Source organism: Schistocerca serialis, chromosome 5, assembly GCF_023864345.2.
Source record: "Schistocerca serialis cubense isolate TAMUIC-IGC-003099 chromosome 5, iqSchSeri2.2, whole genome shotgun sequence".
In the NCBI taxonomy this organism is placed as follows: domain Eukaryota; kingdom Metazoa; phylum Arthropoda; class Insecta; order Orthoptera; family Acrididae; genus Schistocerca; species Schistocerca serialis.
In genome coordinates, this window is record NC_064642.1 from 739,627,113 (window position 1) to 739,640,567 (window position 13,455).

Sequence of the window (13,455 nt, forward strand, 5' to 3'; positions counted from 1 at the left end):
CAGTTAAAAAGGCTGTAATATGCAGTTAACAAACGTACAACATGAGCTCCCAGAGAAACAAATCCGAGACACAATTATTCTCTAATTAGCTGAAAGCAAATCAGGCCCGAAGAGTAAAGTTGGCATTAGTATTATCAGCAGCAAACACTTTGACTGAATCGAATAAGACTGTTTCCAAATGAGACATACAGCATATACCATCAATGCGCTGTTGTGCAGATATTTTCAGTGCAATAGAGATCCCAATGATAAGATGAGTAAGTAATCAAATGAAATACAATTACTCTCTAACTAGCTATCAAAAACCAAGGTCACTTATGCCAAAATAGTCAGAACCCGCATCTCAACAACCGTTGAAATTTTACCGTGCTGTTCACCCTGTAGGGCGTACACTCACTCATACAGAACCCGCTGTACAACACAGCCCTCGAGGACTGGAGGGAGCTCCGTTACCATTAGCATGCTGACTTTTAAACCAACCTCCAGTTCCAATCACTCGTCTTCTCGATGACGGTTAATTCTGTGCCCCAACTGCGAGATCTTTACATGTAATGGAGCTTTAGTTTGCGATACGGAGGGTGTCGTAGGGACATGTCTGCTATCGATTTTCTTTGAACTTCTGTGACTACTTGACTGTACAGGATTCTTCATTGTTTCTGACATTACAAAATGTGGAATAAAGTCAAGAGCAAACGGGAGTGAGGAAACAATGTGATTCATGTCACGTCCTGAACAGGGAAGGCCGATGTGGCAGTTTAAGAGAGCAAGAAACGCGAACCCATGCATTGCGGTAACATGGAGAGAAGAGAGATCTCTCTAATTACACGCACAGAATCGAAATAGAGTTCCTCATTCAAGCGTATTCGATATCGATAGACGAACGGAATTTCGGCAGAGGGCTCTTTGAGCCTCTGTTTCCAGTAATGGGTCTGTGGCTCGCAGGACATCAGTGGTTCGGCAGATTGTGCACAGCTTATCTGGCCGCTGGTCTACGCTGACGGCGCCTACAGTTTTATTTGGGTAATTTGTGACTGACGTTTCAGCGAGTCAGGAGCTAGGGGTAAGCCGCCAGTTACGTACATCCGTAGGAGTAGTTACATACGCCCTGAAAGATGCAGCGGAGGAGAAAAGCTGCAGGGTTGTACAGATGATGGTGGTGGTGGTGGTTGTTGGATGTTTAAGGGGGACTAAACAGCGAAGGTCATCAGTCCCCCTGTACAGATGATGCACAATGTTGGATGATCTCGGTACACGAGAATGAAAACATTACGGAAAGTATGGCATCGGACCAGTAAAAAGGCTGACTTAAGTGTTTAGCTGATTTCACAGATTCTATTACGAAAATTAAGATGTTTACTAGAGGTCACAGCTGCCAAAATTTTACACAGCACGACAAAACGTTCATTTATAGTCGAATTCTTAGCTTTTGTTTAAATACGTACTTAGCAAGAAACCTGTCCGATATTTTATCATGAGGTTGGTTGCAAAAATTGTATCTGCACAGTGGTTTTGAGACAGTCTGCCAATAACACATGGCGCACAGTGAACGAATTTCGGCACACTCACAGCTTTCTAACAACTGTAAAAGCGTCCGTGAGTAATGATATTTTTGTTAGGATGTCAAAACTTAATCTTCCTTCCTTTGAACACTTCTTACGCAATTCCACCAGAAAGACTTTAATGGAGGTAAAAGCCAGGAATATTCACTACCGAGCAAATGAACCACATTTATCTAGCCATAAATCCCTCAATTTTGAGTCGAGATTACATTGGACTGAAGCTGTAAGACGCACTGCCGTGCCATTAGTATGGAAACTTTATTTATTCACGAACGTTGTTAACGGTCTTGCCTCGTGGAATACACCGGATTTCTTCAGATCACCGCAGTTAAGCAAACTAGGGTATGGTATGAACTTGGATGGATAACCGACTGGGTACGCCATGTGGTAATATCAGTTTTCCCCCTGAATTTATGGCTGAGGAGTGGTGGAACGGTGGTGTAAAATTTCTGACCACCAGACTTTGTGGCAATGTCTTGCTTAGATTTGAAATCTCTCTGGCAGTGTCTCATGGTGTGAGGGCACGTGACACTGTTGATGGTCATCTGTCCGTTGGAGGGGAACACTAAGCTCGACAGCTCATTCTAGACGAGTAGGCTACGTGCCAGCACCGGATTTCACCCTCTCCGTTCTGTCATTGTCATCATCATGCAAAACTCATGATTCCACAATATACACACACATTACAGTCACCTAAATATATTAAACTCACAGCCCTAAGACTTTGCGAAGGAGAGGTGCCATACTGCGCGAAGGACAGAAACACCTTTCCAATTAGGCGGTTGAACCTGCCCTTTGGGGTTTCACAGCCAGCACACCACACGACTTCACTTGTGTGTTTTCTTCCCACGAATACTCAGCAACACATTTTTTGACAGTGGCAATACTTTTTGCAAAAACATCAAGTAGCAGTGATCCGTTCGATTTGGTCGAATAATGAATAACCCAATCAAATCACCGTCCACGACATCTGCCCTAGTACTGGCACCAAAGGTGTGCTGACATCTACAGCAATGTACAGCGTGGAGATCTGTTATCATACCACTCGAGGAAAGTACGTAAGGAACATCAATATCAGTGAAAGATAAAAAATGAGTCAGTTTTGCTTTCAAAGTTAAGACTGATACCAAACTTCTCGGGACATACGTTCCTGCATAAATAGTTATCTACGAAGACATTGTATAACATATGGGAGTCTGTAGTAAGAACCATGAAATACACTGTATAAGTAAGTAAGAGAGGTGTGCTACGCGGTAGTACTCACTGTAGGTCTTGAGCTGCTCCAGCTGCGATGCCGTCGGAGCCCTCGTGGAGGCGGTGGCTGGTGGAGGGATCCTGGACGTGGGGATGGTCACCAGCCGAGGCCGCTTCGGTGGGGGAACCAGCCGCGGCGCTGCAGCCACCAGCGTCGCCGTCGAGTAGTAGCTGGGACAACGCAAGGCAAAGCTCCGTCACTACTCTGCTAGTCCAGCCTCTCTCTCTCTCTCTCTCTCTCACTCACACACACACACACACACACACACACACACACACACACACACACTCACTCACTATCTCCCTTTAAATTATTATCTACCAGGAGACAATACCTTTATCTTCACGTTTTCGGCAAGCATTCCGAACGTGCACATACAATAACCACAAACCAGCTCGAATGAATTCCCCTATAAATCACTGGCTGGATCTAGTACGAAATGTCTCACAAGGCATTGCATCAACAACACCCTAAGACCAAAGCAGTTCTTGGTTTTGGAATGACCACTCGACTCCACAGCTCCACCGCGTTGTGAAACATATAAAAGATTGCTGCAATACGATAAGTTGAGGGGGGGCATTGTTCCTAGACATTAAAAGGGCTTTCGACCATATCTAGCATAACAAACTCAGTAGTGTGGCTGGCGCAATACAAGTACAGTATGCTTTGTCGCTAGATTTCCTTACTCCTGTAACGCCATGCACTGTTGCCAAGATTGTCCCCTTCTTAAAGGCATGTAGCCCAGTTTGCCTATGTGTAAAATGGTAGGAAATTCAAAATTGCCCAAGGTAGATCTCCTACGATTCACGTTTTAGCATTGTCCTGTTGGTGTGACATTAAAAAATTAAAAATTGCTTGATTAATTGGGAGAGTATGGGGCCAAACGGCGAGGTCATCAGTCCCGCGATTCCAAAGTGCGTTACATAAGAAAGAGGGCCTGTTAAAAGTCGACGGATTCAGTCAGAGGAGTCAAATTATAAAACAATGAACGTTAAACACACGCAGCAAAGGCATAAAAGGTGAGACCAAATCTAAAAACTGGAAAAAAAGGAGGGCAGTCATGGGGTCACAGACTCTGAAGATTGCAAAAGGAGTCCCAACCAAAACCAAACCACCCCTGCTCCAAGACTAATGGAGAATCTTATATCTGGAAATAAAAACCACTTCCACAGAGGAAACCGAGGAACAGGTCAACCATCTGCGGATTGTCTGCTAATATTAAATTTAAGGAAGCAGGAAGACTATACTTAGCACGAAGGGTCGTAAGAAGGGGACATGCCACCAATATGTCAGATATTGTCAGTCTGGCGCCGCAAACACATTGTGGGGGTAGTTCGTTACGTAGGAGGAAACGGTGGGTGAGCCGGGTGTGGCCAATGCGTAAACGGCATAAAATAGTGAACTGCTTCCGAGAGGGCCAGAAAGAAGTGCCCCAAACTACTGTAGACTACTTGATTGCGCGGAGTTTATTACTATGAGCAATAGAGCTCCAGATGGCATTCCACTGTTGGGCAAAGAGAGATTTGACATAGATCCGAGTATCTGCAGCTGGAATCGTGAAAGGAAATGGGCTGTAAGTATCTGCTTCTCTAATCAAACGGTCAGCCAATTCATTCCCTGGGATTCCCACATGACTTGGGACACAGAGAAAGACAACTGAACAGGCAGGGGGTTACGAGAGTAGGATTGATCGATAGCCTGCAAGCTGCTCAGAGTCGAAAACGTTATGGAGGGAGGCCTGCCGCACGGGATTAGCAGTGCGGTCTAAGGCGCTGCAGTCATGGACTGTGCAGCTGGTCCCAGCGGAGGTTCGAGTCCTCCCTCGGGCATGGGTGTGTGTGTTTGCCGTTAGGATAATTTAGGTTAAGTAGTGTGCAAGCTTAGGGAGTGATGACCTTAGCAGTTAAGTCCCATAAGATTTCACACACATTTGAACATTTTTGAGGGAGGCCTGAGAAACAAAAAGGATGGCCCTGTGAATGGCTAGAAGCTATGCTGTAAATACATTACATGATCCTAGCAACAAATGGTGCTCAAAGCCCGTAGGAGGCGTAAAAGCGTATCCCACCTTATCAGTAATCTTAGAACCATCAGTGATGGTGGCGCCCTGGAACTCTACATGGAAGGCACATACAAGATGCCAGTAAACCATAGGAACAACAGAGACCTTAAGAGCCCAGAAGAATCCTAATCCGTGGTCTAGGCACCGTACAAGGGGGGGAGGGGGGGGGTATGGGAGGAAAGACATGGTGTGAAGTCCAGATGGAGATGGAAGTGCAGATGGAGATCCCATTAGAGGGTAATAAGACACAGGCCAACTGGCAATCCCACCCATGGGCGGGTGTTAGGAGGGAGACAACCCTCATTGGCGAAGAGCACTGGGTACACAGGCTGGTCAGGGAATTGGCGGATGGTGACTGCATAAGAAATAAGTAGTTGGCTCCGTCGGATGTGTAGAGGGGGGATCCCTGCTTCTGTGAGCAGACTATCAACAGGACTAGTGCAAAAGGCACCAATAGCCACACTCATCTCACAATGATGGGCAGGGTCAACAAGTTTCAAAGTGGAAGGAGCTGCTGAGCCATAAACCTGAGTACCATAATCGAGTCTGGACAAGACCAGAGCACAGTAAGGATGGAGAAAAGTCGAACAGTCTGCACCCCAAGATGTGTGGGCCAGGAGGTGGAGAGCATTAAGCTTCCGCATTCATGTAGTCTTTAGGTGGCGGATGTGGAGCAGCCATGTCAGCTTGTTATCAAAAATAAGATCCAAGTGTGCTACAACATCGAGGAGCTGGTTGCCTAAATAAAGTTCTGGATCAGGGTGTACTGTGGGTTGACGACAAAAATGCGTAACCCGCGTTTTGGAGTGGGAAACCTGGAGGCCATGGGCAGTGGCCCACGCAAAGGCCCATCAGATGGCGCCTTGGAGCTGGTGCTCAGCAGACACCACCGAGTGGGAGCTGCAACAGATGCAAAAATCTTCAACGTACAACACTGGGGTAACCAGAGGCCCAACAGAGGTTACAAGCCCATTTATGGCAAAGAGGAAATGTGTGACACTTAGCACAGAGCGCTGTGGGATACCATTCTACTGAATCTGAGGGGTGCTGAGTGAAGTGCCAACTTAAACCCAGAAGAGCCGATAAGATAAAAACTCATGGATAAAAATCAGAAAGGGACCATGGAAACTGCAGTCTTGGAGGGTAACTAAAATGTGATGACGCCAAGCCATGTCATATGCCTTATGTAGGTCTGCGAGGACCAATGGATCAGTGCACAGAGCTCCTTGGAGGTTCAGACCCTGGACAGTTGACTGTCGCTGGTGCCCAGAACGCTGCAGAGCTTTGGCCATACCTGCGAAGAGGAGGCATATGTCCCCAGGGAGGAAACATAGCGCTCCCAGTATTCCTTTCTACTCTGCTTAATAAGGTAAAGAGCCTTAGCTCGGAGACACTAAAAAGTGAGGAGGCTGGTCTGGGAGGGGTGTCGCTTAAATCGCCAAAGCGCCCGTTGACGGTCGTGGACAGTGAGTGTGGCGCCCTTGGTCCACCACGGTACCGGCCAATGATGAGGGGGCCTGTTGGATAGGGGGACTGCAGTGCCAGCAGCATGAAGAAGAGCGGCAGAGATCACTTGCACGGCAACATCAATAGAATTCGAGATGGAGGTGTCAAAGCGGACAGCAGACAAGTATAAAGGCCAACTGGCCGAGTGGAATACCCAACATGGGGGCCTGTCTGCCTGGCGGCAGCAGGTGAACTACAGTGTCACTGGAATGTGGTCACTGTCACAAAGGTCATCATGGGATGACCAATGTAAGGAAGCCACAAGAGTAGGGGAGGAATCGTGAGATTGATAGCAGAGAAGGTGCGATGAGTGGCACTGAAGTCGCTAGGAGAATCATCTTTGAGGATACACAAATCGAAGTCCATGACAAGTTGGTCGATTAGGATACCATGACCTGTTGAAGTGACACTCCCCCACAATGGATGGTGGGCATTGAAATCCCCAAGGAGGAGAATCGGGGGCGTGAGTCCAAGGTAGGCATGACAGAGCCAAGGAAGAGGTCAGGTCACTTTGTCAGTAGTTGCCACAACAAGGATGGGGTGACATCCATAAATGTCATACCCAGGTTGTGAGAGGGGAGTAGGTACCTCCGGGAGCACCGGGGGTGCCTTGTTGTGGGATTTATGTTTCTTCTTCTTCGCTTTGAGGTGGAGGAGGGGCAGGATGCAGGGGGAGTACAGTCGTCTGCTAGATCGGCGACTGAAAGAGAGTGGGCAACCTTTGGGCTCACTGATGTTGAGCCTCGTGGCCGAGTGGTGGTGAGAGTCTTCCGGCCTGAGAGATGCCGGGGAGAGGGTTTCTGGGAGAGGGTCCAATCACCGGCAGATGCCTAAGAAGGGGGGCACTTCTTCGGCTGGGGAGGGGGAGCGAATCCCTGACGGGATGTGGACAGGAGAGTGGGGTGGTGCTGGAGTAAGGAAAAGGGAGGAGGAGGAGGAGGAAAGGAAGTAACAGAGGCAAAAGGCGAAGACAGTGACACCAGATGGAGTCTCTAACACTTTTGGCGAGCCTCAGCTTAAGAGAGGCGATCCAGGGACTTGTATTCTTGTATCTCCTTCTCTCTCTTGTAAGCCGAGCAATCCGACGAGCGAGGGGTGTGGCGGTCAGCACAGATGACACACACAGGCGGCGGATCACAACGGCTTCATGGACTGGGTGGCCAGTCACCGCTCTACAGCGGGAAGACATATGCCCAAAACGCAAGCGCCAAAAGCACCGCATGTACAGCTTCATGTCGCATCTGTAGCACATAACCTTGATCTTCTCTGGGAGTGTATCCCCCTCGACAGCCAGAATGAAGGCACCAGTATCGGTGTGGTTAGCTTTGTGAACCTTCTGCACACGTCGAACAAAATGAACGCCACGCCGCTCCAGATTAGCGCGGGTTTCCTTATCAGTTTGCGGGATGAGATCCCTATGAAAAAAGACGCCCTAGACCATATTCAGAGATTGGTGAGGAGTAACAGACACTGGGACGTTGCCAAAACTATCACAGGCACGAAGAGCTGCGGATTGGGTGGCAGAAAAAGCTTTGATCAGCAGGGAGCCTGACTGCATCTTACTAATAGACTCCACCAAACTTGTCCTCGATACTTTCCACGAAAAACAATGGCTTTGTGGCGGTGAAAGTCTCTCCATCCATCCTAGTATAGACGAGGAAATGGGGAAAGAGTTTCAGCCCAAGATGGCGAACCATGCCCTCCTCCCTTGGGGTAGCTAGGAAAGGGAAGGCTGCCAGGTCATACAAGGCAGCATTTTAAGGATCCTTCACCATTTGGAGAGATGGCTGGGTGAGAGTGGCCACATTCTTGCAGCTTGATACGCTTCAAGCGCCAGGCATCCGTCCTGATACCACCCACTCCGACCAGCGGCTCTCCCCATGGGCGCCACCCAGACACAGTAAGGCCCATCTGGCATGGTAGCCACTGCCAGGAGTTCTGATGCTCCAAGAAGACAAGCAACCACTCGTTTGCATACATGGGGAGAATACAGCTCAAAATGGTCTGAGCACATTGGGACTTAACATCTGAGGTCATCAGTCCCCTAGAACTTAGAACTACTTAAACATAATTAACCTAAGGACATCACACACATCCATGCCCGAGGCAGGATTCGAATCTGCGACCGTAGCGGTCGCGCGGTTCTAGACTGTAGCGCCTAGAACCGCTCGGCCATACCGGCCGGCAGAATACAGCTCAGGTATCAGTAGTGATCCCTGTTTTGTCAGGCACTCAGCCTAATGGGTACATAACAGCCCACCACACGGACTGGCTGCACGTGTTGATGACCTAGCAGGGTGGAAGGGGGCTACAGTTGGGAAAGGAGGGGGGAGAGGAATCCACACCGTAGATGCTAGGGAGGGAGTTCTTCCCCATTGGCTCACACAAAAAACAGGAAATTTTGAAGTGGAGGTCAAACCTCAAGTAGCGACCGAAACGCCAAAAGAAGGAACAAAATTGCAACCAGTACATGAAACCAGGGGAATAGCCGCGTCGACATAAATCAGCACACCGAGAGAGGGGAAGGAGGTGGCAACGGGGAAGGAGCGGGGATGGGGAGGGAGCAGGGCGAAGGAAATGCAGCTAGGGAATGAACAAGAAGCTGCAATAGCTCGGGGCACCGTGTGCGCCACGCACTAACTCACGAAAGAACCGTGAGCCCCCGGGAGGGGAGGCGACCTGAGGATACGGAACGGTGTCTATGATGTCAGCACCCAAGACAGATGTTCCCAAAATACGAAAACAGTCTCTATAATGTCAAAATCCAAGTATCTGTTGTTGAAAACATCGATTCAGACTAAACTGCAATATTTATTTACTGAGGCACAAGGCAGAAAAACTACTTGTACAGAATTGTGCAGAAATATTTGCACTATTCAGCACGTTTCATTTTAAAAAGGTTTCCAGCGAATCTGAAAAAAAAAATGCTGAGTGATAAACCTGGGTTATTCAGCAGTTCCTTCCAGTAGTTCAAAAATTTGTTAATTATTCTGTACATAAATTCTCTAAGTGGCGTTCTGTAAAGTATATAAAAACTTGTTGCATGACCAAGTAGCTTTGGCTCATATGGTCCTACAGAATCTGATAAATAAGTGTAGAAAAAAAAATCAACCGAACAAAGAAAAAATATACAATTCATTAAGTACATAAGGTATATGGATGACCAAAATGGGCAACCTCAAGAGGATCTGGTGCTACCTGAAGTACATCTTAGTCAGGCACTGAGATTGAAATAGCAGGAAGGCAAGCGTTTCATGACTTGTGCTTCTGACAGTCGAAGTTTATAGTGACGATTGGCACTCACTAGATTGGAAATAACAACCTAGATCTTCCAATACCAAGGCACCCCATGTAGTTCACATCTCTTGGTCGACAGAGCAGACAGTTTCAAATGATTGAGGCCTATAACGATAGTTTTTAGCTTGCACTTTCAACATTTCAATTCTTGCTTTGAATGGCGTCAGCTGCAAGATGTGGCTGCTTTTCATAAAACTTCTGGAAATCCTTGAATGGTTGTTCCTTCTCCATGAATTCGATGTCTTTGTTATTCCCAAGTCCTGCAGATCTTTCTTAACTGCTATAAACCATATAGTTTTCTTTCTGTTCTTATCACAGAAATTGAATTTTGTCAGCCTGTTGTTTCCCATTGTTTTTAAGTGATCATAAAATGTATGCCTCCGCTTTCTTATTTTGTCTAGTATGTTCTCAGTTTGTAATACATCTCCTTCCTAGCTCTCAATTTCCAAATCCCATTTTCAAACTTTGGACACAAAACGCCTCGAATAGATCAACGCAACTGTCATGTTCTAACCGAGAACTGCTGGAGAAGACAGTGTAGTTCACATGTGCTGAGGTTCACCGTCTATAACTTTATAGTGAAGAGGAAATGTGAGAGAACTAACGACTAAGCCAGTCTGACACACTAATAAATTAACAGACGGAACTTTATGATTTTCGAAGCGTGTTGCTCCCACATCTGAAGATATTCCAGTCAGGTATAGCACGTATGTCCATGTACAAGGGGTAATGAAACAGTCAGTAGCTGATCATAAGGACTTCGTTCTCATTCTGAAGCAACTCCACAGGAGCTGCCGATCATAAGAACGAAAGCTAAACGTCATTTTGATAGGTACAATGCACGATATTATTAGTGCGTGTGAGAAACTACTGGGATCCTGGCGATGGCTATTATGTGTGTCCGCTATGACGACAGTGAAATTCAACGGAGCGGTGTTTGATCATTAGTTTCGATTAATGGCAAAATTAACTCGACTGTTTATAAAAACTAAGTGATTTGCCTGGAATTGGATTGTCTCAGTGTGTTCTTATAAAAAATCGTGAACAGCTTCACAGTGGTTCTACGATAATGGACAGCATTTACGCCGCTGGATTGCTCGAAGCGCAGACACAAACCGCAAAGAAAGTATTTGAGGGAAGTAGCCAGCCGGTTACGCACCATTTCAGTTCATCTTATTATCACAGTTCACTTCAAAATCTATCATCTTCTGACAAGTAGTGGAAACAAATTTCATCTTCTGTGTATCAGGGGATTCCCTAAAGACTGGACGTTGTAATAGTATCGAAAGATGATCTGCAACGCTACGTGGTCGACGCGGGTTTGATGCGCCCCCCCCCCCCATCCGATGACAGCTAAATGTATCCTGCCTAAACTCATTTACATAAGCAGCAGCGAAGTCCTTAAACAATGACGTATCGCTTATAATAAATTTACCATCGAAGCGCCGTTACTGAATTCATTTGGCGTATGCGAAGCACGGCCTCTGGGAGCTGGTTATAAAAATAATGTAATTAATATTTATTTTGTCTGTTACTGCTGTCGTCTTTGGTTCTGTGAAAATGCTTTCACAACAGCGAAAACGCCTGGGTATGCAATCAGTAAAACGTACAACACAAAATGCCGAGTAACGCAACTACTCTTGGAGAACGCAAAAAAACTGTGGTATGGTTGCCGTCGCCACGGGAACAGCCGACCATGGCGTCGTTGCGTCGCTCTTCCATTGCACTCAGTGAACCCATACACGAGATGCACATTCACCATCTCTTCATCAGTAAACCTATCTAATGTACTGCTGTTTATCACTGTTAAAGCAGAACGAACTCTGCTGGTAAACGCAATCCTACACAGAACTGAGCTGAACTGAATGCCAACTTCAGGGCAACGAGTGAAGGATGGCAATTACATTTGTTGTCAGCAGGTTCCGAAAGCGAACGGAAACAAGACACACACCGCGTAACGTCGACATGGTCTACTGAGCACTATTTTCAGTGCAATACAGCTACAAAGCTAATTAGGGCAAGAAACAAGTGAACTGTAGTAACAGTAACAGTAGACTGGAGACTGCGGGTTCATTTTATCAGTATACTCAGAAGCTATCCCTGAACAACATTGTTGGTGGTGTTCTGGTTCACTCTGTGTAACAGTCAGATAACCAGCCAGAGTTACGAGCCGTACAGCTTTACTGCTGCGGTGGCATCTGGTAAGAGGTGAGTGTAGAGCGCCACACACCAAGTTCTTAATAGCTAAATTTTGGTTGTGAGAAGTTCTTCATTCACGAGGATTCGAAACACATGCCACTGGATCGAGAGTAGAGCACTGTATCCGCCTGGCAGAACCGAGTGAGCAGCGAATCACACGCGCTGCAGAAGCAAGGGTCCAGCAGTTTCCTCCCTAGGTGTTTTTTGTGGTTTGGTTAGAAGTGCTCCCTCCTCTTGGCTGGACTTCTTAAGTGTTGAAGGCAAACTGGTAAGAGTCTCTTTACTCACACGAGAGAGATTCAAGGCTTACTCCTCCTGTTATGGATCTAGGCAGCCGAACACGTTCCCATATTTCAGTATTGACTAATCCCACGTAATTCAGGTCGAAAATAGTGTGACGCAGTCTTCCAACAGTGGTGACGAGTTTGTGCATCAAGGAGCGTATGGCATCCCGGATGGTTTCCATCATCAGTTCGAAATGCAGATCCCGAACTCTCGCCCAGTACCAAACACAAACTACGATTTTGAAGTGTTTGTAACGGCTATTAATTGATGTTGAAAGTGGTCCTCCCAAGAGGAGCATCCACAGAGCACTGCAAGCAAGGTAATTGTTTATAAAACGTGAGCTTCGTGCAACGGTTAAACAGCCGCACGGCTAACCAGGTGGTCTAAAATGTTGTGTATTACTCGTAAGGATCAGATTATTCACGATATTTTTAAATATACTTAACTGCTCACGAAGTTGAGTTTTATGCAACCAGAAAGAAAACTTTCATAACAAATGCGTTTTACATTTTGAATGAAATGCCACGAAATCTCGTTTTCGTTTCTAGTTTAAATTTCAATCCTTTTAGTCTTGTCGTCATACGGTAACAACTTTTGCCAAGGACGACAATGAGTTTTTTCTTGTCAAGAACTTTATCTATGACCTCGCATTGTTTACGATGCAGGAGAATGCCACTCCATCGCCTGTCGTCAAAAGAAGTGTAAGTGGAGAGCCTTTGGGAACTGAAAAGGGATGCCGGGGCGATTTAAACGTCAGGTGGTGGCAGGGGCAGCTAGGCGGCGGGCAGAGGGAGGCGGAGAGTTTGCTCAGCGCTCGATCCGCCGGCGGCCGGAAGTTTGTAATTACTTGTTCCGAAAGCCCCCGGCCCGACCTATGACACGGCTGCCAGCGGCCTCTCGGCTTATCGCCACATTTCCTGCAACACTACAAGTATTCTGCTAATTAGACTACTAAGCCCGCACTTAATCGTTATATCGTCGTGACACTACTCTGCAAATACATCTGCTGCTGTTACGAAGTTTTTGACACGGAATTCGTTAGCGCCCACGATCACAGACCCTTCTACGATTTAGGAAGCTATTTTGCAAAGGACATCGTCACGGTCTGTGGCGCATAAAAGCCGACATTTTCCTATCATCAATGGAATGCGGAGTCCTATATACCAAGCATTTTCTCCATACCAGCTTAATTTCTGATGACCACCATGTATCTTATCTGAATACTTCTTACTAACGGGTCATCCGAAACTGGTGTGTCTTTTTCATAATAAGAATACTGTTTCTTTATTTTT

General features: G+C 46.6%; 1 protein-coding gene across 1 annotated transcript in view; it reads right to left on the reverse strand.

Moving 5' to 3' along the window:
• Positions 1 to 13,455, reverse strand: part of LOC126480940 (heterogeneous nuclear ribonucleoprotein C-like) — an 822,623-nt gene that overhangs the window by 81,907 nt on the left and 727,261 nt on the right. Inside the window, exon 6 of the mRNA XM_050104357.1 lies at positions 2,824 to 2,984. Coding sequence (XP_049960314.1) covers positions 2,824 to 2,984 — 161 coding nt within the window. The remainder of the gene's footprint in view (positions 1 to 2,823; positions 2,985 to 13,455) is intronic.